The 24,772-nt window shown below is 44.0% G+C and overlaps 7 protein-coding genes across 9 annotated transcripts; 2 read left to right on the top strand and 5 right to left on the bottom strand.

Annotated features, from left to right (window-relative positions):
• Positions 1-272: 272 nt before the first annotated feature.
• LOC135434763 (chromatin assembly factor 1 subunit A) lies at positions 273-1,649 on the top strand. 2 transcript variants are annotated; one of them, XM_064691445.1, is made up of 3 exons: positions 273-519; positions 576-911; positions 986-1,649. In XM_064691445.1, the coding sequence occupies exons 1-3, from the start codon at positions 384-386 to the stop codon at positions 1,609-1,611; spliced, it is 1,098 nt and encodes a 365-aa protein (XP_064547515.1). In that variant the 5' UTR covers positions 273-383; the 3' UTR covers positions 1,612-1,649. The 2 variants fall into 2 exon arrangements, with proteins under 2 accessions (XP_064547515.1, XP_064547514.1); XM_064691444.1 differs by having other exon boundaries at positions 274-519; positions 573-911.
• Positions 1,636-4,276, bottom strand: LOC135434759 (cilia- and flagella-associated protein 52-like). Its single transcript, XM_064691437.1, has 5 exons — positions 3,758-4,276; positions 3,164-3,695; positions 2,934-3,106; positions 2,642-2,871; positions 1,636-2,577 (listed from the first exon to the last, which is right to left on the bottom strand). The coding sequence occupies exons 1-5, from the start codon at positions 4,186-4,188 to the stop codon at positions 1,715-1,717; spliced, it is 2,229 nt and encodes a 742-aa protein (XP_064547507.1). The 5' UTR covers positions 4,189-4,276; the 3' UTR covers positions 1,636-1,714.
• A 1,168-nt stretch (positions 4,277-5,444) lies between these two features.
• Positions 5,445-8,021, bottom strand: LOC135434812 (cilia- and flagella-associated protein 52-like). The gene is made up of 5 exons (XM_064691533.1): positions 7,533-8,021; positions 6,939-7,470; positions 6,709-6,881; positions 6,418-6,647; positions 5,445-6,353 (listed from the first exon to the last, which is right to left on the bottom strand). The coding sequence occupies exons 1-5, from the start codon at positions 8,018-8,020 to the stop codon at positions 5,491-5,493; spliced, it is 2,286 nt and encodes a 761-aa protein (XP_064547603.1). The 5' UTR covers position 8,021; the 3' UTR covers positions 5,445-5,490.
• A 308-nt stretch (positions 8,022-8,329) lies between these two features.
• LOC135434813 (putative serine protease K12H4.7) lies at positions 8,330-10,277 on the top strand. Its single transcript, XM_064691534.1, has 4 exons — positions 8,330-9,273; positions 9,331-9,469; positions 9,531-10,002; positions 10,062-10,277. The coding sequence occupies exons 1-4, from the start codon at positions 8,471-8,473 to the stop codon at positions 10,193-10,195; spliced, it is 1,548 nt and encodes a 515-aa protein (XP_064547604.1). The 5' UTR covers positions 8,330-8,470; the 3' UTR covers positions 10,196-10,277.
• Positions 10,265-11,280, bottom strand: LOC135434815 (uncharacterized). Its single transcript, XM_064691537.1, has 3 exons — positions 11,262-11,280; positions 11,057-11,175; positions 10,265-10,989 (listed from the first exon to the last, which is right to left on the bottom strand). The coding sequence occupies exons 2-3, from the start codon at positions 11,130-11,132 to the stop codon at positions 10,355-10,357; spliced, it is 711 nt and encodes a 236-aa protein (XP_064547607.1). The 5' UTR covers positions 11,133-11,175; positions 11,262-11,280; the 3' UTR covers positions 10,265-10,354.
• A 149-nt stretch (positions 11,281-11,429) lies between these two features.
• Positions 11,430-18,761, bottom strand: Galphai (G protein alpha i subunit). The gene is made up of 5 exons (XM_064691535.1): positions 18,217-18,761; positions 12,802-13,273; positions 12,644-12,738; positions 12,395-12,583; positions 11,430-12,335 (listed from the first exon to the last, which is right to left on the bottom strand). The coding sequence occupies exons 1-5, from the start codon at positions 18,335-18,337 to the stop codon at positions 12,145-12,147; spliced, it is 1,068 nt and encodes a 355-aa protein (XP_064547605.1). The 5' UTR covers positions 18,338-18,761; the 3' UTR covers positions 11,430-12,144.
• Positions 18,762-22,148: 3,387 nt separating this feature from the next.
• On the bottom strand, positions 22,149-22,811 carry LOC135434710 (sperm-specific protein Don juan-like). 2 transcript variants are annotated; one of them, XM_064691378.1, is made up of 2 exons: positions 22,480-22,811; positions 22,149-22,396 (listed from the first exon to the last, which is right to left on the bottom strand). In XM_064691378.1, the coding sequence occupies exons 1-2, from the start codon at positions 22,742-22,744 to the stop codon at positions 22,377-22,379; spliced, it is 285 nt and encodes a 94-aa protein (XP_064547448.1). In that variant the 5' UTR covers positions 22,745-22,811; the 3' UTR covers positions 22,149-22,376. The 2 variants fall into 2 exon arrangements, with proteins under 2 accessions (XP_064547448.1, XP_064547447.1); XM_064691377.1 differs by having other exon boundaries at positions 22,149-22,426; positions 22,480-22,810.
• Between the last annotated feature and the right edge of the window lie 1,961 nt (positions 22,812-24,772).

Genomic DNA, 24,772 nt, shown 5'->3' with positions numbered 1-24,772 from the left:
ATATTACTCTTAATAACAAAGTCTGTATACTATATTTAAATATTAATCTAAGGAGTTAAAACATGCTTATCTCTCAAATAACATTTACTGGTAAAATTAGTGTTTGTTTGTCTAATGTTAAGTTAGCACAAATCTGTAAGCAACCGTGAACTAGCAGCCCACTCTGTTAACTAACACATCCGATATCGATTGTTTACGCTGTTAAAACAGTTGGCGCCGTCATTGAAAATCAACACAAAAACTGCCGTAGATACCTTTGAGTTTCCTTTTTTAAAGTGTTCATATAAAATGTCGATTGCCTTACTTTACAAATTTTAGACATCAGTATTTGGTTTAATATTTTGGTCAAAAATTTCGAATCTCCTCTTCTGGGCTAAAAAATCATGCTGCAGTTATTAAGTCTTATCAAAAACCCACGATTGTCGTACCAAGCAATTCCATCATTATCCAATGCGCGCTATCGTTATATGTCCGATAAAACCAAGAAGCCAGACGATGGCGATAAATGCGAACAGAAAGGTACAAAATAATTCAAATTAACGGAAAAACCAGTCGTTAATTTATGTTTGTAGCAGAAGTGAAGAAGCCCGATTGCAAAAGCGAACCGAAAGCTGAGAGCGATCCGAAAGCTGAGAACGAACCGAAAGCTGGTAGCGATCCGAAGAAGGCTGAATGCAAGAAGGATGCGCCACCCAAGAAGGACGAAACAGCGATTAGTGGCGGCGCCTCGTGCAAAGCTAAGAAGAAGCCGCCACCTTGTCCACCACCGCCTAAGGAGAAAAAACGGAAGCAGTTGAGCTGCGAAGAGTTGGTACTCAAACGTGAGGGATTGCAGAAAACAGAAGCCACCTGTCCCTCAAAAATATCCGGTGGCGGTCCAAAGTGTCCGTGTACACCCTGCCCCAAACCACGTAAGTCGGTCAACTCTTCTTTGAGAGCAATATTAAATAAAAGATATAATGAAAATCAATCAATGGTCATCTAGCGCCAGACTACAAGAATTCAAAGAAGTGGCAAAAGATCTCGATAATGGGTGGTCTGCCGCTGATTGCGATACTGACGGTCCTTGTGTTCACCTCACGCAAGGAAGAGGAGCGACCAGAATATAGGCACTGGTCGCACTTGTATCTGCGTGGATACAAGCCGTATTTCTTCAGAGACGGAAATACCACTGCATTCCATAATACTTTCTGGAATCCCTTGCCGCCAGATGGTTATGAGGATGAGATCGACGTTGAGGCCAATGGCAAGACCGTCGAAACGGATAAGGAAAGGGAGGATCGCTTGAAGGAATTCGGTGCCGTGCAGAAGCAATGGAAAAAGTATGATGGCAGGCGGGAGGCTGAAGCCAAAAAGAGGCAGGCTGCCGCTGAAAAGGAGGCCAAGCAGCAGCAGTCTCTGGCCGAGAAGGAAGAGAAGAAGCAAATGGCTGAAGCTGAAAAGGAACAAAAGCGACTAAACGCCGAAGCCGATAAGGAGCGCAAGCGACAGGAAGCCGAAGCTGCAAAGGAGAACAAGCGCCAGGAGGAGGAAATGAAAAAACAAGCAAAAGAAGAAGCCAAAAAAGTAGAATTCGCTTTCATTAAGTCCCGAACTGATGACGAAAAATAATTTCAAAATCAACATGTGATTAAATTCCTTTTTTAGTAGATGCTCTATTTATTTATTTCAAGCTAATAATTTGAATAAGGTACAAGGATAAGATAAAAAATCGTTAACATTTCCTGACATCCGGTACAATCTTGCACTCGGCGAAGGGATCGGCAGCCTTGGCTTCCTTCTTGGCGCAAGGCGGGCACTCGACACAGCAGATGTCATCCTTGGGCGTAGCTTTGAGTAGACCATTGATATTCTCGCCGGGCACAGGTTTCAAACGTGCGCCGGAGTCCACGCGTGACTGAACTACCTTGCCTTTCGGCTGGGCCTTGGGCAGCTGGTAGCTGGGCCCATCGCCCGGATTGGGACTACCCCAATATTCTTGGGGCACATCCCAAATGATCAGTGAGCCACCAGAGCTGCCAGTGACAAACATCTTGCCGCACGGACTGTACGCAGCGCTTATTACAGACGAGGCATGCTCCGATCCAACACCCACCACATCGCCGCTGTTGTAATCCCACAGCTTCACATGCAGATCGCTGCCAACGCTAACAAAAAAGTCGCCGGTGGCATTCATCGACAAACAGTTCACAGATGACTTCTTCGAGGCGGTCAGCTCGCGTATCAGTGCTCCATTGTACACCATCCAGTAGATGATTCTGCCATCCGAGCCACACGTGAGTATCTGTACTCCAGTCGGGATGTAAAGGACGGACATGAACTGCGTATTGGCAGTCACCACCTGTTTGCGGGTCATGCGACTGATATCCCAAATAACGCAGGAGCCGTCAGTGCAGGCGGAAATCACTTCAGTGTCCAGATAGTTGATGTCCAGCGAGGTAATGGGACCCGAGTGATCCTTCAGCACGCCGACTAGATCCTGACGATATGGCTCGATCTTCCACACACGCACCTGTCCCTCGATGCCGCCAGTTACGATGAAGCGGCCAGTAGATGCCACCGCCAGTGCACTACAACCTGAATGGAGTTCAAATTTGTGGGATTGGTTTAAGGATTACTGAACTACGAATTGAAGGCTTACCCTTATTATGAGCATTGGGTATGGCATACATGAGACGGCCAGTGATAGGCGTAAAGGCGCGTATGATGCCATCATTCCACACGGACACAATGCTGGTGCCATCCTGGGCGAAGCGCACCGCAGCGCAGAAAAAGTTGTACACCATGATGCGCAGCAGCTCCTGCTTTCGATTCGAGGACCAGATGCGTATGCTCTCATGGCCCGCGGTGGCAAAAACAGCTGCATAGTTTCTGAAAGAGTTGCAATTGGGTATTAAGGGATCAGGAGAGACCAGCTAGCTAGCTGAACCTACTTGGGAAATGTAATAAAATTGACTGCCTTGGCGTGGCATGTGCGCAGCAGCTTTAGTACCCAGGTTGATATATTCAGCATGTAAATCTCACTCGTGTCCGTGCAGATGTAGAATTTCTCTGGAGTGGAGCGCACAATCGAAGAGATGCGACCCGAAACGCGGGTTCTCTTCAACTGCAGAAAGACGGAAACGTATTTGACATTCAGTCAAGCCCAAAGACAATGACTTACCGTGCGTAAGTAGGGCCATGTGGGTCCCGGATACGCTCGGAAATTGATCAATGGTATCTCCGTGCGCTCCTCCACCAGCTCCACCTCACCATCGCCGGCACCAATTAGCAGGCGTCCCTCCTCCAGCACATATAGTGCACGCACGCCGTTCACATAGCGATTGCAATCGCGACCCGTGGGCTTGCGTGGATTATGTGTGCCAAAGGCGCCCAGTATACCGCTAGTTGAACCTGGTCGGGTCACATTGTCCCTGTCGCAGCAGTTGAGCACGATCTTCACAATATCGCCAGTGCTGGTTCCCAGATAGGCGTACTCATCCTTCTTATCGATACGGGCACAGTAGAACTGGCGCGACTTGCTAGCCAACTGGACATCCTGCACGTACAGCTTCTTCTGCTCACGTAGAATGCTCCACAGGCGCAGATGCCGATCGCCGGCGGTGAGAAAGAAATACGGATTGTTATGTAGCGGACGCACAGTGGATGCATTTCCAGAAATGGCGCGCGTGGCGGGCTGGCGGCAAATGGGCGTGCTGCAGGTGGAGAAGAACAGTTAAGAGAGCACAGATTGGTTGGGTAACAACTACATATTTACAATGACTGCATATCGAATACGATGACGGAACCATCGTCCTTTCCTCCAATGGAAATGACAAAGCGATCCTCGGCCGTAAAGCAAATGGCCTGTACTTTCACTTTGTGCAGATCGTGACGTCCAATCTCCTTGCGCGACTGATAATCCCACACGATGACGTAGCCGCGAAAGCCCATATGATTGACCTGACCGGAGGCGATATACTTGCCGCTCTTGCTGACATCCAGGCAGGATATGGTGTTTGTGTGTCCGGCAACGAAATCCTGTGTGTTCTTTTTGAAATCGGCAATAGCAATCTTGTTGCCTAGTGGAAATATGGCCGCCTGGGTAACGGGATGCTGACGCACGCCGTTCTCCACTTTGCCATTGAGGCCGAAAATTGCGCGCGGCTTTAGATGTTGGTATTCTTTAACCGCGGTTGCCATTATCATATAAAATATATATTTTGATTTTGTTTTTAACAGATTTCTATTATTGGAAATGCTACACCGACTGCTGACTGAATTTGAACAGCAACTGCTTATTTATTGTTTTAAAACCGGACTGAACGGAAATCTAGCTATCTAGTGCGTTTAAAAAAAAAAAAAAAAGAATCATAAACAAATAAATAAAAGTGCCTATAAACTTAATTCCTGCAACTGCGGTAAGTCCTAGAAAAAGAAGTGGGGATAACATGGCGGGCTTCACTCCATCGGCGTTAGAAACAAAAAGATCTGCGGACAATTTGGATATTTTTGGCCCTGAAGGAGAAGCTCCTGAATTCAAGAAATCAGCCATATCAGCAAAAATCGTCAACAAAGCGAATAAAACTGTAAAGCGTCAGACGCGTGCCAATAATAAAATTTTCTTTTGCGCCCAGGATCTGCCCATTCACACACATTTGTGTATGTATGTGTGTGCGTGTGTGTAGAGCCCGAAATACAAAAATCCCAAAAACTGGAAATGTCAATTGTGCATCGAACAGGCAGATAACCAACAGGTACCCAACGCATAAATGCTTCTATTCATATACAAAATATGCAAGTATGCGTGAATAGCAAGTCCAAAAATTTGTATGTTTATGCACACATGCCAACGCTTAGGTACCCTTACCAACGATAGCGAGCTAAAATGCAAGAATTCCGCATCGATGTGGCAAACCTTTTTATTATTTCATATTACTCGTCCCATCAAAAGGGAAAACAAATTTCTCCGACATTTCAGAAAAAATTGAATTTGTGCGCATTTTTGCTTGTGCGGACACATACACACACACACGCATTTAAACGATCACTAAACATTAAGAGAAAGAACATTGAGAGCACTGAGAGTAAGTGGGACTGAAATAAAAAACAGCGATGCCGTTCTATCGCACAAATCATATGGATGAGAGTAAGCCATAGCAGTTTCCTGTAGTGTGAGCAAATAAAAAGACAGCGACGCCTTTCTACCACACAAGTCATGTATTTCTTAAATATAAATTGGTTTATTTAATTGATTTATAGCTATGAAGTAGTAGCGGGAAGGTGGTGATAGCTATAAAATGAAAGATATACATATACTATTCTAGAAGCTACATGTCACGTTTAGTGACATTTACCATTTACCATTTACCCATTTTCAATGGGTTTAGGGTATAAAAAGTAGAGTTCACATTCATTAATACCCAAACTGATGCCGGAGAATAATTTCAAAATTGATCCTGTGATTAAATTCCATTTTTAGTAGATGCTCTTTTTATTTATTTTAATCAATTAACACTTCCTGACATCCGGTACAATCTTGCACTCGGCGAAGGGATCGGCAGCCTTGATTTCCTTTTTGGCGCAAGGCGGGCACTCGACACAGCAGATGTCATCCTTGGGCGTAGCTTTGAGTAGACCATTGATATTCTCGCCGGGCGCAGGTTTCAAACGTGTGCCGGAGTCCACGCGTGACTGAACAACCTTGGCTTTCGGCTGGGCCTTGGGCAGCTGGTAGCTGGGGCCATCGCCCGGATTGGGACTACCCCAATAATCCTGGGGCACATCCCAAATGATCAGAGAGCCATCCGTGCTGCCTGTGACAAACATCTTGCCGCACGGACTGTACGCAGCGCTTATTACAGACGAGGCATGCTCCGATCCAACACCCACCACATCGCCGCTGTTGTAATCCCACAGCTTCACCTGCAGATCGCTGCCAACGCTAACAAAAAAGTCGCCGGTGGCATTCATCGACAAACAGTTCACAGATGACTTCTTCGAGGCGGTCAGCTCGCGTATCAGTGCTCCATTGTACACCATCCAGTAGATGATTCTGCCATCCGAGCCACACGTGAGTATCTGTACTCCAGTCGGGATGTAAAGGACGGACATGAACTGCGTATTGGCAGTCACCACCTGTTTGCGGGTCATGCGACTGATATCCCAAATAACGCAGGAGCCGTCAGTGCAGGCGGAAATCACTTCAGTGTCCAGATAGTTGATGTCCAGCGAGGTAATGGGACCCGAGTGATCCTTCAGCACGCCGACTAGATCCTGACGATATGGCTCGATCTTCCACACACGCACCTGTCCCTCGATGCCGCCAGTTACGATGAAGCGGCCAGTAGATGCCACCGCCAGTGCACTACAACCTGAATGAAGTTCAAATTTGTGGGATTGGTTTAAGGATTACTGAACTACGAATTGAGGGCTTACCCTTATTATGAGCATTGGGTATCGCATAGATAAGACGGCCAGTGATGGGCGTAAAGGCGCGTATGATGCCATCATTCCACACGGACACAATGCTGGTGCCATCCTGGGCGAAGCGCACCGCAGCGCAGTTAAAGTTGTACACCATGATGCGCAGCAGCTCCTGCTTTCGATTCGAGGACCAGATGCGTATGCTCTCATGGCCCGCGGTGGCAAAAACAGCTGCATAGTTTCTGAAAGAGTTGCAATTGGGTATTAAGGGATCACGAGAGACCAGCTGCTAGCTGTTCCTACTTGGGAAATGTAATAAAATAGACTGCCTTGGCGTGGCATGTGCGCATCAGCTTTAGTACCCAGGTTGATATGTTCAGCATGTAAATCTCATTGGTGTCCGTGCATATGTAGAATTTCTCTGGAGTGGAGCGCACAAACGAAGAGATGCGACCCGAAACACGGGTTCTCTTCACCTGCAGAAAGACGGAATCGTATTTGACATTCAGTCAAGCCCAAAGACGATGACTTACCGTGCGCAAGTAGGGCCATGTAGGTCCAGGATACTCTCGGAAATTGATCAATGGTATCTCCGTGCGCTCCTCTACCAGCTCCACCCCACCATCGCCGGCACCAATTAGCAGGCGTCCCTCCTCCAGCACATATAGTGCACGCACGCCGTTCACATAGCGATTGCAATCGCGACCCGTGGGCTTGCGTGGATTATGTGTGCCAAAGGCGCCCAGTATACCGCTAGATGAACCTGGTCGGGTCACATTGTCCCTGTCGCAGCAGTTGAGCACGATCTTCACAATATCGCCAGTGCTGGTTCCCAGATAGGCGTACTCATCCTTCTTATCGATACGGGCACAGTAGAACTGGCGCGACTTGCTAGCCAACTGGACATCCTGCACGTACAGCTTCTTCTGCTCACGTAGAATGCTCCACAGGCGCAGATGACGATCGCCGGCGGTGAGAAAGAAATACGGATTGTTATGTAGCGGACGCACAGTGAGTGCATTTCCAGAAATGGCGCGTGACACAGGCTGGCGGCAAATGGGCGTGCTGCAGGTGGAGAAGAACAGTTAAGAGAGCACAGATTGGTTGGGTAACAACTACATATTTACAATGTCTTCATATCGAAAACAATGACGGAACCGTCGTCCTTTCCTCCAATGGAAATGACAAAGCGTTCCTCGGCCGTAAAGCAAATGGCCTGCACTTTCACTTTGTGCAGATCGTGACGTCCAATCTCCTTGCGCGACTCATAATCCCATACGATGACGTAGCCGCGAAAGCCCATATGATTGACCTGACCGGAGGCGATATACTTGCCACTCTTGCTGACATCCAGGCAGGATATGCTGTTTGTGTGTCCGGCAACAAACTCTTGTGTGTTCTTTTTGAAATCGGCAATGGCAATCTTGTTGCCTAGTGGAAATATGGCCGCCTGGGTAACGGGATGCTGACGCACCCCGTTCTCCACTTTGCCATTGAGGCCAAAAATTGCGCGCGGCTTTAGCTGTTGGTATTCTTTAACCGCGGTTGTCATTATATAAATAAAAATTTTTTTTACGATTTTTTTATTGGAAATGGATGCTAACAATATGAACATCAACTGCTTATTTATTGTTTGAAAATTAAGCAACCGTTGCCTGGAAGCCGTTTTAAAACAAGGTGGCAACGTCGTGCCTTTCATTTTGCTACTTTTTATAAAGGGATCAACGCTTCTATGCAAACGCCCGTAAACATAGCGTAAATTAGCATAACTCACCTTACTTAGAAAAGGGCTCGCAAACAGGCAGACGTGGTTGAACTAGGTGGCAACGCCGCAGAACAGCCGGCAAGTGTAATAGAATAACAACAAAAGCAAAAAGAAAAAGATTGCCTGTGTGTGTGTATATACCACTTATATATATGTACATAAATAGAACTATATAAGTTGCAGTCTTGTGCCGTTTTTACAGTTAGTCGGACAAACGGCTCTTGTGCTAATCAAATAAAAACCGACTTGACCCGAGCCAAAGAATAAAAACAAAAGCCATAGACCGTGCGATTGTGATTAATGTGCAAAATGCTGCGAATTCCGAACAATCGCGAGGGTTATTGTCTTCTGCCGCTGCTGCTGGCTTGCCTAATTGCGCAGTCAAGCAGCTTGGGCAGCTTTCGACTGGGCCGCCATGTGAATGGATTTCTGGGTGGACCGAGTAAAATTGCCACCCTGCAGCAATCAATGGATGTGGAGGATTTGTGGTTCGAGCAGCGTTTGGACCACCTCCAGCCGGACGACACACGCACCTGGCAACAGCGTTACTTTGTGAACGATGCATTTTACAGAAATGACAGTCATGCTCCGGTGTTTCTAATGATTGGCGGCGAGGGGGAGGCAACCAAGAAGTGGATGCATGAAGGCGCCTGGGTGCATTATGCCGAACACTTTGGTGCTCTCTGCATTCAGCTGGAGCATCGTTTCTATGGCAAGAGTCATCCGACCAGCGATCTGTCCACCAGCAACTTGGCTTATCTCAGCTCGGAGCAGGCGTTGGCCGACTTGGCCAACTTTGTTACGACCATGAAGACCAAATACAATATGGATGCAAAGCAGAAGTGGATTGCATTTGGCGGCTCTTATCCAGGCAGCTTGGCTGCCTGGGCGCGCGAGAAGTATCCGCATTTAATTGATGGCTCCATCAGCTCAAGTGGTCCGCTGCTGGCCCAGGTCGATTTTACCCAGTACTTCGAGGTGGTCAAGGCGTCGCTGGCCAGCTACAAGCCAGAATGCGTGGAGGCTGTGACGCGCGGCATTGCTCAGGTGGAGATACTGCTGAAGCACATGATTGGACAACGTAATCTCGATGAGAAATTCAAGTATGTAGCCCACTGCCCAACTGCGAATAGATAACTAAACAATGACCTTTCGCTTAGAACGTGCACGCCCCTTAAAGACTCGATTGAGAATCAATTGGACATATCGAATCTATTTGAAAATATTGCTGGCAACTTTGCCGGCGTGGTGCAGTACAACAAGGACAACAGTCCACATGCCAACATAACCATCGATGAGGTATGGAAACGCTGATCAGAGCTGCGCAGAAATTGTGTTAACATCCTCTGAATGCTTACAGATCTGTGATGTCATGATGAACACCACGATTGGACCGCCTGTGACACGTTTGGCAGCGGTTAATGACATGATGCTGAAGCAGTCCGAGTCCAAGTGCCTGGACTACAAGTACGACAAAATGATAGCCGATATGAAGAACGTTTCGTGGGACTCGGAGGCAGCGAAGGGCATGCGTCAATGGACCTACCAAACCTGCACTGAGTTTGGCTTCTATCAGACATCTGAAAACAAATCGGACACATTCGGCGATCGCTTTGGCGTTGACTTCTTCATACGTCAGTGCATGGACATATTCTCGGATCGTATGGACGGCAAATTCCTTGAGCAGGCTGTGGCCCAGACGAACAAGTACTATGGCGCCCTCAAGCCGGCGACCACACAGGTGCTGTACGTGCACGGTTCCATCGATCCATGGCACGCGCTGGGCTTGTATGTCTCGCCCAATGCCAACACGCCCACCATTTATATTGAAGGTAGAGTCCAGAGTTTCAAATCTGATGAAATTTGATGCTCATGCTGATAACTTTTACAGGCACCGCACACTGCGCCAACATGTACGAGCCGCTGAATAACGATCCACCACAGCTGAAGGCGGCGCGCAACAAGATACTCAAATATCTGGCCAAATTGCTGGATGAATATGCTAGCTTTGCAAGCTTCACCTGAATTTGAAGCAACCAAAAATGAAATGTGCAAACTAAGCTATAATGAAGTATACAAATACACATGTGCGAGTCTGGAAATATGAGATTTAGCTTTGTTTAATGTTTTGTGCATTCGACATGATATGCATGTTCGATTTTTATCCAAATTTCTTAGCTGTGCTTAGTCCTTCTTGGCCTGCTCCATCTTTTCATGGAAACGTTTCCAGTAGTATCTGACAGTGTTGTTCTGCAATATCTTTTCATCGACAAAGCGTATGGTCCATGTGGCCGTCAAGTAGATGAGGTCATATAAAAATGCCACCACCCGAAAGACGAACTTCTCGACCTGTTCCTTGCTGGGCAGATTGGCGGCTAGTTCCTGCAGCTGCTTAACTGCATCGTCAGCCATTTTATTGCCAGTAGGTCCATCACCTGATTGGCCAACCACTTTGCTCGACTCATTCGCCTTTGACGACGACGACGTCGACGATTTTGCCCCAACAGACGACTCTTCGTTGCCAATCTTGCCAGATTCTGTCACCGAAGGTGTCATAGGCGCCTGCGAAGCAACCTCGCCCGTCTTCTTGCCAAAGTTACCGTCGCGAGCGGGGTCACCTCCCACAGCAGCGGGCTGCGTCTGCGCATACGCAATCGGCTCATTGCCAGTAACACTTCCCAGACTCGTAGATTGACCCACGTTGCCAATTATGCCAGTCGGGCTGCTGCCGACCGATCCCTTAATCTTGTTATCGTCGCTAGCAAAATAGCGCACAAGTGGCCGGGAGTACGAATGCGACAAGCGTATATGGTTGTGCGCTACAATGGAATCTATGCAAATGTGATCCAAAGGATGTTAATCCGAATTTTCGCGATTCGCACTTACCAACAACGCCCTTGGCCGACAGCAGGGTTAGTGGAAGCTTTCCACGTTGACCGACCGAAATGATTGCCCTCAACATTTTGTTTATCTGAACCTCGGCTTCGAATTTGTATACTAGCGTCCTACACAATATTAAACAGAGCTATATTAACTACCTGAATATTATACAAATTTAAATGGTTTAGAAAATTAAAAAGCCTCGACCTACTTCGACAAAAGTTGACAGCAAAAGAAGGCACTTCTGATACAGGCACAAATTCTCCACAGTAGTAATGAACAGTGTTGTATAACGGCGCTTAAGCCCTGAAAGGACCCCACTACACGTGCTGATTATTGTTATTAATAATTGCTTGTTGGGCTGCCATTAAAGTTGTGGTTTGATTGTTTGTTGTAGTTTGTCTTTATTTAAGCTATTACTAAGAAAATTAGTAAAATTTCTAATTAAATGTAGAGGGCATACAAAAATTAGGCCCACGCGCACTCTTCTTCTAGTGCGCTAAGCTCTTGGCAAACTCTCGACAGTGTTATAAAACGTGGCCGAAAATGCATTGCGGAAAATCAAGGAAACCCGTTGAGACACGCACGTGCTCAAAAGTTCACTTGTTTTGCGCGATGCAATTTAGTCACATGAATTACTTTAATCTTAACTAAACGCAAAGTTAGCTGGCCACATTTATGGGCATTGGGAATTACATACATATGTATCTGGACAGCTATCTTTACCAAGCTCCTGGCGTCGTCTACTTTACACACTTGTTAAATTACATACAATACATGGATACGTATTTTAATTAGTTCACTTATAGCATTTTAACGGTTAACTTAATTAATTGCAGTTGGTTATTTGTTCCGAGACTGACTACTGGCAACAAAATCGGTTTATATATGTAAGTATATATCAAGAGCTTGTAAAGCGTTTTCAATTCTATCGCATATACTACATAGAGTATATACATAAAATTGTAGATTAATCAGATTATACATATAATGTCTTTATAGTTAATTAATTATAATGTAATGGAAATGTTTGCGCGTTTTCCTTTAATACTAAGACGCACTCTAAACTCGTATCGCAACTGATCTCCCCCCCCTTAGAACAGACCAATTTGTTTCAGATTGTTCTTGATGATGACATCGGTGACCGCATCAAATACAAATTTAACATTATTTGTATCTGTGGCACAGGTGAGATGCGTATAGATTTCTTTTTGGTCTTTTCGTTTGTTGAGATTTTCGAATTTCATGCGTATATAGTTGGCGGCCTCCTCAAAAGTATTGGAACCTGCAGAAGATACACAATTTTAATAATTCCGTTTTACTTTAGATTTCGTGTTGTCTTACCAGTGTATTCCGGAAAGCATATCGTAAGGGGAGATCGCTTGATTTTCTCTTCAAACAAATCCTTTTTGTTCAAGAAGAGTATTATAGACGTTTCCACAAACCATTTCGAATTGCATATGGAATCGAACAGTTTTAGTGATTCAATCATGCGATTCATTTCCTCATCCTCAGCCAAAACCAAGTCGTAGCCTGCAAGAAAAGAGATACAGATTAATACAATTTATTAAATAAACAGTTGCTAAGCCTTACCTGAAAGCGCCACACAGAAGATGATGGCCGTTACGCCCTCAAAGCAATGAATCCACTTCTTTCGTTCCGAACGCTGACCACCCACGTCAAAGAGTCTACATAGAGGAGGATAAGGGATTGTCAAAGCTGACCAAACAATTTAACGAAAAGAAGCTCACTTGAAGTGCAACTGTTTACAGCTGAAATGCGTCTCGATGATGCCGGTGGTCTTGACGCGCGTCCGCAGCACATCCTGCTGTGTGGGTATATAGTTGGGCTGCGCAATGCGGTCCAGCGAGTTCAGATAGTAGCCGGCCGAGTCGTTGAGCTGATATTCGCGCGAGCGTGAGAAGGATTGCTGCACACCGGCATCGGACCAGAGCTTCTTCATCAGCAGCACAATCTCCGGCAGCAGGATGCCCTCGTCCGCCGCCGAGGCGTGTGTGAAAAACTGGCGAGCAATGTCCGTTTTGCCAGGATCTGCAAACTCGATCTTTAGCCGGCCCATTGCGCGTATTATGACCATCAGGCTCTGTACAGTGTTGCTGTAGACGACGCGTCGATACTCCTCGCACTCCTCCTGTGAGTAGCCTGTCTCGTGGATGATCTTCATCTGTTTGACTATGGTCGATTTGCCCGATTCGCCGGCGCCTGCAATTGAACCAAAAACAAAACAACAATTACAATTGTGCAATTGTGCAAATGGGCGGATGTTGGCTCTAGTAGGCGTGACCTCTGTCAACCAGCAAACAATTGAATTTGTAATCGGGAATGGTCTGTGTCATGCGTAAAAAGCGCCAATGAATGAATGTATGACTGGAACAGCTTTCGGGGAGAAGTCAGCAGGCGCTGTTTGGCGCGACATTGTTGTTGTTGTTTTTCATTTTTTCATGAATGAATGGATGCCACAAATTGTTCAATTGTCTTTCGGTTCAAGAGGCCAAAAAGCTAGCTGCCTTCGTACGTGCTCAATTGCGCTGGTCACGATGTTGGTCATGTAATTTCGTAAGTAACTCAACTACTCGAATATATATAAAGTTATAGGAAATTGCAAATAATTGGCATTTTCAGTGTTTTATTTACTTCTTTATTTGTATATTGGGTAGAGTTTTCATATTTAACGGGAAAAGGTATGAATTTTTGACTGTGCATAACTCGGAGTCGCACGGTTCAAATGCTGAGTACCCTAAATTGATTGGGTAATTCGCATCAGCTTTAGATATACGTTAAAGAACCCTCTCCAATTTCCACCCCGCTCCTATACATTTCTTTGAGCCGGCGACATCTCGCTTCTTAGTTTGACGCTCCTACACTTAAAATTATTGTGTGTAATTCGTGCCAGCTTTGGATATATGTAAAAGTATCTGTTCCAATTACCACCCCGATTCTATGCATTCGCCTAATCACTTAGGCTGTGCCCTGATCTCCAGTCAGTCAGTGAGTCAGGACAAACTAATTCGTTTGTACAGATATTTTTATAATTTTTTTTCTATAATTAAAATCAGCTGTACTTTTTATTTGCCTGTTAACCAATTGCCTGCAGTTCATTGAACTCTCGCGACACACTCAAGATATCAAAAATTCGTACGAAATTTAAACATAACTTGTAAATAAATAAAAATGTCAAGCATTTTATGGAAGTACATAAAATATATACATATGTATGTACTTTAAAGCGAAAAGTAAACAAAAAGAATATGCTGACCACACACAGAAGTTGTTTTAACGATAAAAACTGATGTTACGTGTTTTCTAGTTTCCCCCCCATTAACAAAAAAATGTTAAAAAATTGATGTTTTTATCGCAGACTTTAGTTTTGTTAGCTACCGGTCTAAGTTTATAAAAGTTATAAAGCGATAGACGATGTCCACGATCGCAACAATGGCGCATTAAGGCAACATTATTTTTATTATTATATTTTTTGCAACATTCGATGCTTTTGTCGTTGTTGTTGTTGCATGGGTCTTTTTGGTGTGGTTGTGGGTCCATTCCCAGACAGAAAGAGCTTTGGCAGCGGAGAGGCAGACTGTGTTGATTAGGTAATTGCAAGAGCAGCTCGGCTTAGTACTTTCACTTTTCCAGTACTACCCGATCGCAACTCACGGCCCACCAATGTGGAATATGTGTATGTACATATATACATACATATACAAGTATGTATCTTTATTTTGCTTTTAACAATGCGTACTAATTTGGCAATAAAAACCATGTCGTTATAATAATGTAATGGCTTAAAAGACGGTCAGCTGGGCCATAATGGGGGCCCTTGGCAGGCTGAATATAAATTATGAAACATTCGATGTTCGAAGCTTGCCACCGAATAATAAAACAAAACAAAAGGCAAAAAAACAGTTGGCAACAATGGCAAAAAAAAGGTCAATTTAATAATAACAACAACATAGAGATATGCAGAAAAACACACACAGAGATAAATCGTGTATTCATTTATCAAGGAACCGTTAGCTGTGCCATAATAAGCGGTCAGTGCGAAGAAGAAGCAACCAGAAAGAGAGCCAAGAACTTTGCAAGGCGGTGAGTACAAAGCGGACAACGAGAACAGCAGCAAAAAGCTCATAATCATCATCGCTCATCATAATAATCAGCGGTATTAAAATTAACTTCATTAGTTCACACACACATACACGCAGCCACCGTCACCCTGGGCTACAGTTTGAGGCGTGTCGCACAACTCAACGCTATTTCTATGATTGCAGTTCCTGTGCAATTAGATACTTATGTATATACAAATATGTATATATACATATACATTGCCGGTGACTAAAGGCAAACACAGATTTGGACAGGAAAAGTTCACAGCAATCATTATTCCATAGCATTTCGCTCATTTTCTGACTGCATGACTAATCGTTATCGACTTTTATTAGCGCCGCCAAGCGGCTGACGACTGAACTTTAAGATAAGTGAAGTGAGAAAAGAAATGTGTTAATCAGACGTGCGAGCAGAGCTGGAAATAAACACTTAATCGTTGCAAAAATGACCATAGGAAATGTCCAACACACTCAAAGGGAATTTTATCGTAGTGCTCACATATATAGCTACCGTTAAGCCATTTAGAGAAGAAATCAGCGTTCGCTCAAAAATTTAGCTGAAAATAGCTGTTTAAAACTGACGCAAAGGTCATTTATTGATAATATTGATAAGGCGACAAATGAATTATGGCGACTGGCGACAAGAACAGCACATTAAGTACATTATATACGTACACCACATACGTATGTGTAAATGTGTGTGTGTGTGTTTATAAAATTCTTAAAAATTGTTGATTAAGTTGTTTGTGTTGACAGTTTGTGTTGGGTTTCAGGGGCTTCTCTTGCTGTCAGTGTTGGAATATTGTTTATGTGTGTGTGTTTGTGTGTCGATAAGTAATGGAACGCTTTATATGCTTGTTTATTTGTTAATTTATTTTTTACTTATATGCATATGTCTGAAGTGCCTGCATACATATGTACATATGTATGTATAAATGTAGTTAACTAATGCGACCAGCCAAGCCTCAAATGCAAATACAGTAAAAAAAAAATGACATTCCCCTGTCCTAAAGTGTTTATCAGTAAAGAAAGCTCCAAATTGCACTTTCAATTGAATGGCGTGTCAAAGGGTGGGAGGAGGCAGAGAGAGGGAGAGTGAAACCGACAGAAAATTAAGTGCCGTAATTTAACTGGAGAGGCTGCTGTCAGAGTAGGGTGCAATGGTCAGACAGCTGCTGCAACAATAGCAAAATTTTATTAAATCTACACAATAAAACGAGGCAATGTTGCGGCGGCTGCCAAAGCACAAGCATAAGCCAAACACACACACAAACACACACAGCTGCATTTGATGTGGGGGCCATTTATTTGCGCTAATATCGTTCACCCCACTTTAAATGTCAGTGTACAAGCAACAACAACAAGAGCCGCTGCCCCTACCAATTAGGTCTGCGCACAAGAGCGAGATGGAGAGAGGTAGAGACTGAGAGAGAGAGACAGCGCGCGTTGAATGCGGCTGGAATAATGAGCGTACGCAGGCGCAGCAGCCAGCGGCGGCAGAGATAATGCCATAGAAATGAAAACATAAACAAAACAACAACACAACAGCAACAACTAATACTATTGCATATGTGTGGATGTTTGTATGAACAATAAAATAAATACGAGCGCAAACGTTAACAACTGGTGCAAGGTGTTTTCTCATTGCCTGTGTTTGCCATAAGCTACACTACCCAACACTGGCCAACACATGCACAGTTCATGCGCTTGCCACTTTTGCTGTTTGCATTAAACGAGCAGCTGCAAATGCTGCAAAATTCTGTTTAAGCAGCTAAATTCTGTTACGAAAAGCTTATATTTAAAAATATTTCATAATAAATGATTAAATGTTCTTAGAAATATACAGTATCAACTTATACACTGTACATTTTATCCTACCCGTATTCATACAAAAATTTAATTCCTTGCTGATGGTTTCTATGGAAAATATTTGATATTGCGAAATATGACGAAATATATATATAGTGAAAATGAAACAAAGACCTAAAACAGTGACAATCACGGCTCAATCCATCTACCGATGCTAAGCTGTCGTTACATATCATGTGACACAGCTAAAATACCCACTGCAAGGGTATACAAATGAATATAACGACTTCTAGGAGCTTCTGGCTGTGGTCGAAGCAGATTTTTTGTTGACGAGTGTTGTGAATTCATTTCGCGCAAATATCATTTAACTGGCATGTCGAATGTACTCCGCGCACCCCCCGCTGCGATCATTAACCGCTCGTCAGCCCCTTTTGAGTCATCAGCGAGCGAACGGGGCGCCGCTTCATTAGCAAAAGCCTCCGAGTGCAATAGTTGTTGTTGCTGTTGACTGCTACTTGAAAAGCTGGAAAACCCATTGCATTGTTTGCAACATTGAATGAATGAAAAGTGGGCTCGAAATGAGCACTCACAGATATTTTCTCGGCTTGCTGTTTGCCTAGAAATTTAATTGCAAAAGGCCAAAAACGCGAAGCGACGCGGCGTCCAATTTCACTGCGCAAGCGCTCTGCTAGTGGCAGAGGTCAAAGTTGAAATAATGGCGTCGAAACGCCTCAATGCACATTTCTCACCAAAGAAACGCAACAGCAAGTGCCACTCATTACACACACACACACACACACACACACATACGTATATACATACGTCTTCTTCTTTTGTATATGTAAAAAGAACCGCAGCACAAACATGTTTCCATTGGCAAGCCGATTGATGGCGCCCCACTTGTTGGAGCCGCCGCAGCCGACATTTGGTTTCAATTTACTTTCAATTTCTTATCGCAATCGAATTATTAGACATGTGCATTGCATAATGCCAGACCACTGCCAAAGATGAATCGAGCATCGAGTTTCGATTCGATTAAAAAAAAAAAATTAAAAATAACAGCGTTTAGTCAGGCGAGTTAAATAAGCCCGAATTGCAACGGCTTTCATCCAATGGCAAAAACCCACCCCACTGGAAAGTAGTTCACCAATATTTGTACATGGCGTCGCAATTTTGGTCACCGACTAAAGGCCTTAGTTAATGCTTAGGAAAGTTGGAAAGTTCTGAGAGACGCACCTAAGAGCAGCAGCTTAACCTCCGAGGCGGCGCGTTCTCCTTCGGCTCTGAGCGCCCGGTCGATGTTTTTGGAACGTTCGATGGCTTCTTTATCTCGTGCTGTACCTACGGCACAACCCATTTTGTTATTATCGCTGTTTGCTGCTTGTTAACCAACTCGTGATCTGATTTTTGGCGAAATTTGCGCCCGTTAGTAATTAATTTTCACTCGCGTTTTTCGGTACTTTTAATTAGCCACTGCAGATCGTTGCGTCTGCGCGTCGTCTGTACACTTTTTTTGTGTTGCTTCTCCTCCTCCTTTCACACAAACACATACACACGCATGCACACGCGCAGTCAAGAGTTTGAGCCGACGCAAACGTAGCGGGCTGTCGTTTTGCACTTTCGAAAATACTTGCGGCTGCTTTATTAAATTATTTAAATTCTCTAATTTTTTGTCTGGCGGCAATGCGAAAACTATTTTCTATTTGTTAATATTGCTATTGGCGTTCGCGAGCGTGAATCACTTTTGGGCAGCTACTGCGGTTCTCACTCTGATACCAAAAAAACACCAATAACCCGTAGCAGCTGGTCACATTGAAAACGATCAGCGCTTGTCAGTGCTGTTAAGCGCCAAATAGTTCGGCATTTACCAGCACAGCATATTATGGCAAGTGTGACGTCAGCATGAACAGTTGCTACGCTGCCAGACTGTTGCGTAAGCCTTGCAAATTGCTGAGTGCTATAAAAATCGAAATTCAAATATTATAAATTTAAGAAAATATCTTTAGCAAAGCCCTTGATTATGTTTGTAAATATATATTTTTAAAACTAATTGACTAATGGCTGACTGATTGGGCGTATACTTGCATGTGTATGTACATCTGAATCTACTATGTATAATGTAAATAAGCATCTGCATATTGTACGAATCGCAGACCAAGCTTTCTTAACTTCTCTTATAGTTAAATAAATAAATAATTAAATAAAACTTAAAATGGTCTAATATGCGATCTTCAAAAACTCAAATAAGACTCGCAAGCTACAACAATGAAGGAAGCTGTGAATTCCTCGGTGCTGCAGGAGGAAGAGAAACAGGAAGAGCAAGAAGAGAAAGGAAAAGGAGAAGTCACAAGAATAAGATGAGAAGAACTAAAAGGGGAGGATGATCTGGAGGAGAAGGTAATGGCATTAGTAGAGGCGGCAACAGCAGGTTTCTAGGTAGCAATGGAAGAAACTGGACAGCCTTGCTTGACAAGTCCAGTGTGTTGGAAAATTCATTAAATTTCTGTTTGTATGTGTGCATGAATGGGTGTGTGTTTGTATGTATAAACATATGCATGCACGCATGTATAATATAATAATGTGAATTTTGATATAGGAAAATATGTATGTGTACATACATACGCAGATTATCTCCAAGTATGTGATAAATTATGATTAATCAATCAGATACAACATATTATTAGCCTTTATTTATGGTGGTTTAAATAGTAAGAATTCTGTTATATCGTTAGAACAGAAAAAAACTTGCATATTTGGGCTGCACATTTTTGAGAATGTATCAAAAATTCAATATCAAAAATTTGCCCTTTGCCATGATATGTTTATTGAAATAACGCTTTAAGTATAAACAAACAAAAAACACACACAAATATGTGTGCGGCTCGGAAGTGCACGGCCTTTGCCCACAAACCGTATGCGCACAAACCGAAAAAAGTTCTCAGGGCCCGAGGAGGCACACACACACACACACACACACACATGCACAAGCATAAATAATATTTGCTTTATCCTTTTGGTGGGACAATACGATTATAAGAATGGGAATGTCGAACTACGTTGGCGGCCAATAGCGCCAAATGGCAGCAGTTGCATTCAGGAATCATTGGTACTTATTGGAAATCGAATCGAGAGCTGGAATGACTTAAGCAAGCAGCGGAGCTGTCAGGCTGGAACAGCTTTCCACAACTCATTTATCTACATAAACTGGAAAAGCACTGGGGTCGCAGTGCAAAAGCGGCGAGGACGTCACATGTTGCGCCCTGCGCCCCAGCGCATTGTCTACGTGGAGGCCATCAACGGGTCATGATTTACACATGTTTACACGAAGTTTAAGGACGGCAGCGGGGGGCTTGGGATCCCCTCATGAATGAATGATTGCAGCATTGCTTTTGTAATTTATCGTAAAAAGTAAAACGGCGTCCGCAACGGTGGCGACGACGACTGCAGCAGCAGCAGCTAGAAAAATATGAATTTATGCGGTTAGGGGTTGGGGGGATAGGCAAGAGGAGCGCGCGGAAGCTCGACGCTTTGGGTGGTCCAATTGGTGGCAGTCGCGCGAGTGCAAGGCGGCGCATGCCGTCTTCCTCTTTCTCGGCTGTCTTGCTCGTCATCGGCATCGTCATCATCATTGCTGCTGTTGTTGCTGCTGTTTTTGTTGTTCTTCTTGTTGCTGTTGTTTCGCGTTGAATAAAAACCGTTTGCTGATGCCAACAAATTTGACGAACGTCGACGTCGGCGTCGGACAAACTTCAATCGGCGCGCGCACAAAAACAAAAACCAAAGCAAACAACAGCAGCAGCAGCAACAACAACAACAACAGTTAAAGGACGCCAAGGCCTTGAAATAGATATGTATATATGTAGATGTATGTATATGTACATGCACATGTATGTACCCACACCCACACCTATATCCACACACTGAAGCAGGCACCGTTTAGCACATGTGTTGCCAGATTGCCAGGGCAAACTCAAGATTAAGATTAATTTCGTCGATAATTTGAAGAGAAGAAAAAAATTCGTTTTTGGAAAACTTTGCGCAGCGGCTTTTTATGCGTTGAAAGGTCGAACAGACACACGGCGGCTGTTCAACTGAAACAGCTATAGATGGTTGGGCAGCAGCAGCAGCTCCACCCCCAACTGCACTTCCAGCTTGATGGATGCTCGACCGCCCGTCGATCGTCGGCTGCGTCAATCGTTTGATTTTCGGTACTTTTCAAAGCCGTCGAGCAAGTCAACGAGCTGACAACTACAGAAAATAAATACCAAAACTTGTGAATGTCAGTTTAAAGAGGTGAAAATCCGAATAGTACTAAAAATAAAATACCGAGACTGGAAATACAGTTGCGACATTCCAGTTAATACAAAAACTGTTTAATTGGAAGACTTGGCCGTTTAGGTTAATTTTCCGGCAAAAATGAGGGCGCAAAATCGTAAAATCAAGAAATATGTGCAAGTATTTAACTAAAATTAGCAGCATTCAAATTGTTTACATTGAAAAAAGTAATAATTACCCAAAATACAAAGAGCCCAACAAGACAAAAATGTGCTCAACACGCACACACACACACACACAGAGAAGATGTAGAAACCGATCGATCGAAAAGACTAGGAAACAGAGGAAAAATAGTATTTCGACTATTGAGTCTTGGGCACAGAACGGCAGTCGACACAAGTGCGGCCCGTGTCTAGAATTTGTTTACATTAAGCATAGGGAAAACCAAATCGTCTATGGCCATACGGCTGCAACCTGCCCGGGAACGGGTGCACGGATCTTGGCAGCAGCAGAAACAGAAGCAGCAGCAGGAAACAAATATCAGTGCCAGTGCAATTGAATTGCCATAAAAACGGTTTCTTTGGCTCTGGGTGTGAAATTTATGAATTTCCCGTTGCTGCAGCTAGCGGTAGAATATATTTTTGTCATGGTTGCCAGATCAGAGCAATGCGGCTACGTGGGAGCTTTTAAGCACCTGCCAGCTGATATGATGCAGTTTTTCCCCCAAGAACAATGCAATAATTATTTAAGTTTTGTTCGATTTTGCAATAATTATATTTAAAATTTGTATGCGCTTCCATCTTGAGATCAGCATATCGTATGACTTCAGCGATCCCTAATGGAAATTCACAGTTTCCATGCGCCGACAGTTTCGACTTTTATCACTCTTTATGTGCGCCGATTTTACTTGTTGCTTTATGGCTTTATAATGTCTCGAGCGTTTTGGTTTTATGATCTCACTGCGCTCGGCCAGCTATAAACTACAACTGATTCATGTTGCGTTTGGGTTTTGGGTAATTTGTGATCCATTATGTGGACTGGTGTTCTGTTTGCACATTTGCAAAGGCGCCAGGCGGTCAGCGTCCAAAAATATCCGTCATTTGGAATGGACGAGATAGAGTTTACTTTTTACCCTTACCATCTTTACAACGTGGAGAGGTCGGAGCATTTGCTATAAAGGATTACATACATATTCGTTGCCTCGAGATGTTCTGTGATACGCACCTTTATCGCAACCGCCCTTTTTGCCGCCTTTGTCCTTTGAATCTTTTCCGCCTTTATCAGAGCCTTTACCGTCCTTTTTGTCGGCATCCTTCTTTTTGCAAGGATCTTCCTTTTTGCAGGGATCTTCCTTTTTGCAGGGATCCTCCTTTTTGCAGGGATCCTTCTTATCGGCGGAATCCTTCCTACTGGATCCACTTATAGTTCGACTGTTGCATAACAAGCTGTCGGTCAATTTTAAAACCGAAATATTTATCAAACGATTCATTATATTTTTTTTTTGGAATTTCAAATGTAAGTCTACGTTAGCTCGATTTCGTATATACTGAACTAAATATAGTTATGTTCTGAAGTAGACTTCTGAATACGAAATGACATGGATTGATGTTTTCATTGCTTGCTGGGATTTTGAACTTATCATCTAGGTTGCAAACTTTATATCTTGATATAATATTAACTATTTTAATGGAACTATTCACGACATTGTCGAATTGTGTGTGAAAGTTCAACTTTTTCCAAAGCTAACTAAAAATGTTCTTTATTGATACTTTCTTAACCTACAAAAATGTATATAAACAAAAGTCTGTTGTTTTTGACGGTTCTAATTAATATTATTAATCCCAAGATTAATTACTTAACTGACACATGTCATTCATTTCGATTTGTGGCTCGGGTTTTGTATTTGAAATTTTCGGTGTTGGGTTTCACATTTGCCCGATCCCGCTACCGGATCTCAAGTGGCGACCACACATTAGCCCGGTCGCCCGACTGCCCGGGTCCGAGCATCAAGTGGACTCGAACCACAGCGACAATGTCTCGGCGACGCCATGTCAAAATATTTGTCAGCGCCTCGTTTTACGCCGGATAATCATTACGGACTCTTGCTGCGTCAGGATGTCGCCTACAATTAACCCAAATTTGAATATTGGCCTCCCTCCGAGGCACTTGAGGCGAAGGCGACGCATTGGTAAATATATGTGCCACAATATGTGTATATATGAAATGGATCGATTCCTTGCTCTTGGGTTAACTTTACTCTGGCTTTACTGTATTTGATCTTGAGATATATTTTATTTAATATATGGAAATTTTGTGGCCTAGTTTCTTCGAGCATTGAGCTGTCAATAAGTCGCAGCATGGCAGAGCACAGAGTTCAGATTTCTTGTGCCATTTCCGTTGCCACATGCCGCACAGGTGCGCTGACCCGCAAGGCCAATGAATAAAAAACTTCGAAAGGCGGGAAGAGCTTCAGATTAAAATGTACAAAGGCCAAGAACAAAGCAAAATATGCGAGCGACAACAGCAACAGGCAACAGCAACAGGCAACAAAAACGGGCAACAACGGGCAACAGCAAATTCCCAAGAATCAATGACGACAACACGCGTCAATTGAAACGAAACAGATGCCAAAAGTTCGAAGATCGTGGATCGTGGATTGGTTGCACGCTGAAGCAAAGTCGCTGCCACTTGCCACTTGCCACATGCGAGGCGCTTGACTATCTAGCTAAAGATTAATTACAGCCAAATTTGTAATTGAAAAACGTTGCAAAGCCCGTAAATCGCAGTCATAAATTTGTTATTCTGCTGCTGTTTCCTGTTGCAACTTTCTTACCTGTACCATGTTTCACGTTTCAGGTGCCGCGTTCCGCGTTCCGTGTTCCGCGTTCACCTTGCTGTGAGTCAACGCATTTTTAAGTGCCGGCTATTAAACCAAAAGCTAAACAATGCCAACCAAATGCCAAGTAAAAATGGCTTTTGCTGAGTTTCGACCGACAGACGGACGGACAGACGGACGGACGGACAGACAGACAGATCGCACGTCTCGCGCTTTGTTGTTGGCTCTTTTGAAAGAATTTGGCTGTGTTTGTGTGTGTGTGTGTTTGGTTCTTCTTCTTCTTAATTTCTGTTAAATTTGGCGCAATTATTGCGCACCAAATGGAACGCAAGTCTATAAATTGTTCAATTTTATTGCGCCAGCTTCGACAGCTGAATGGCGCACCCAAATGCCCCCTCAGCGGAGGCTTCCAGCAGCTATCCGAGTGTGTGTGTGTGTGTGTGTGTGTGTGTGTGTGTGTGCTGTAGCTTTTATTGTCTTGCCACAGTTTGCATAGTAGTTTGGCAATGGCAGCTGGCTGCCTAAAACACACGTCGTGTTGGCCATCTTGCGCAAAAGTCGGCGGCCATTTTGAAATTGTAATCGACAAGCGGCAAGCGGCAAAGGTGTTAATGGCCGCCCCAGAACCTGTCTCTGCTCCGAGTGCCAAGTGTGTGGCAACAACAGCGTGACGAGGCACTT

Source organism: Drosophila montana, unplaced genomic scaffold, assembly GCF_035044405.1.
Source record: "Drosophila montana isolate Dmon_TW-CO22-7 unplaced genomic scaffold, ASM3504440v1 contig_3438_1, whole genome shotgun sequence".
NCBI classification, from domain to species: Eukaryota; Metazoa; Arthropoda; class Insecta; order Diptera; family Drosophilidae; genus Drosophila; species Drosophila montana.
This window is presented reverse-complemented; position numbering and strand designations above follow the sequence as displayed.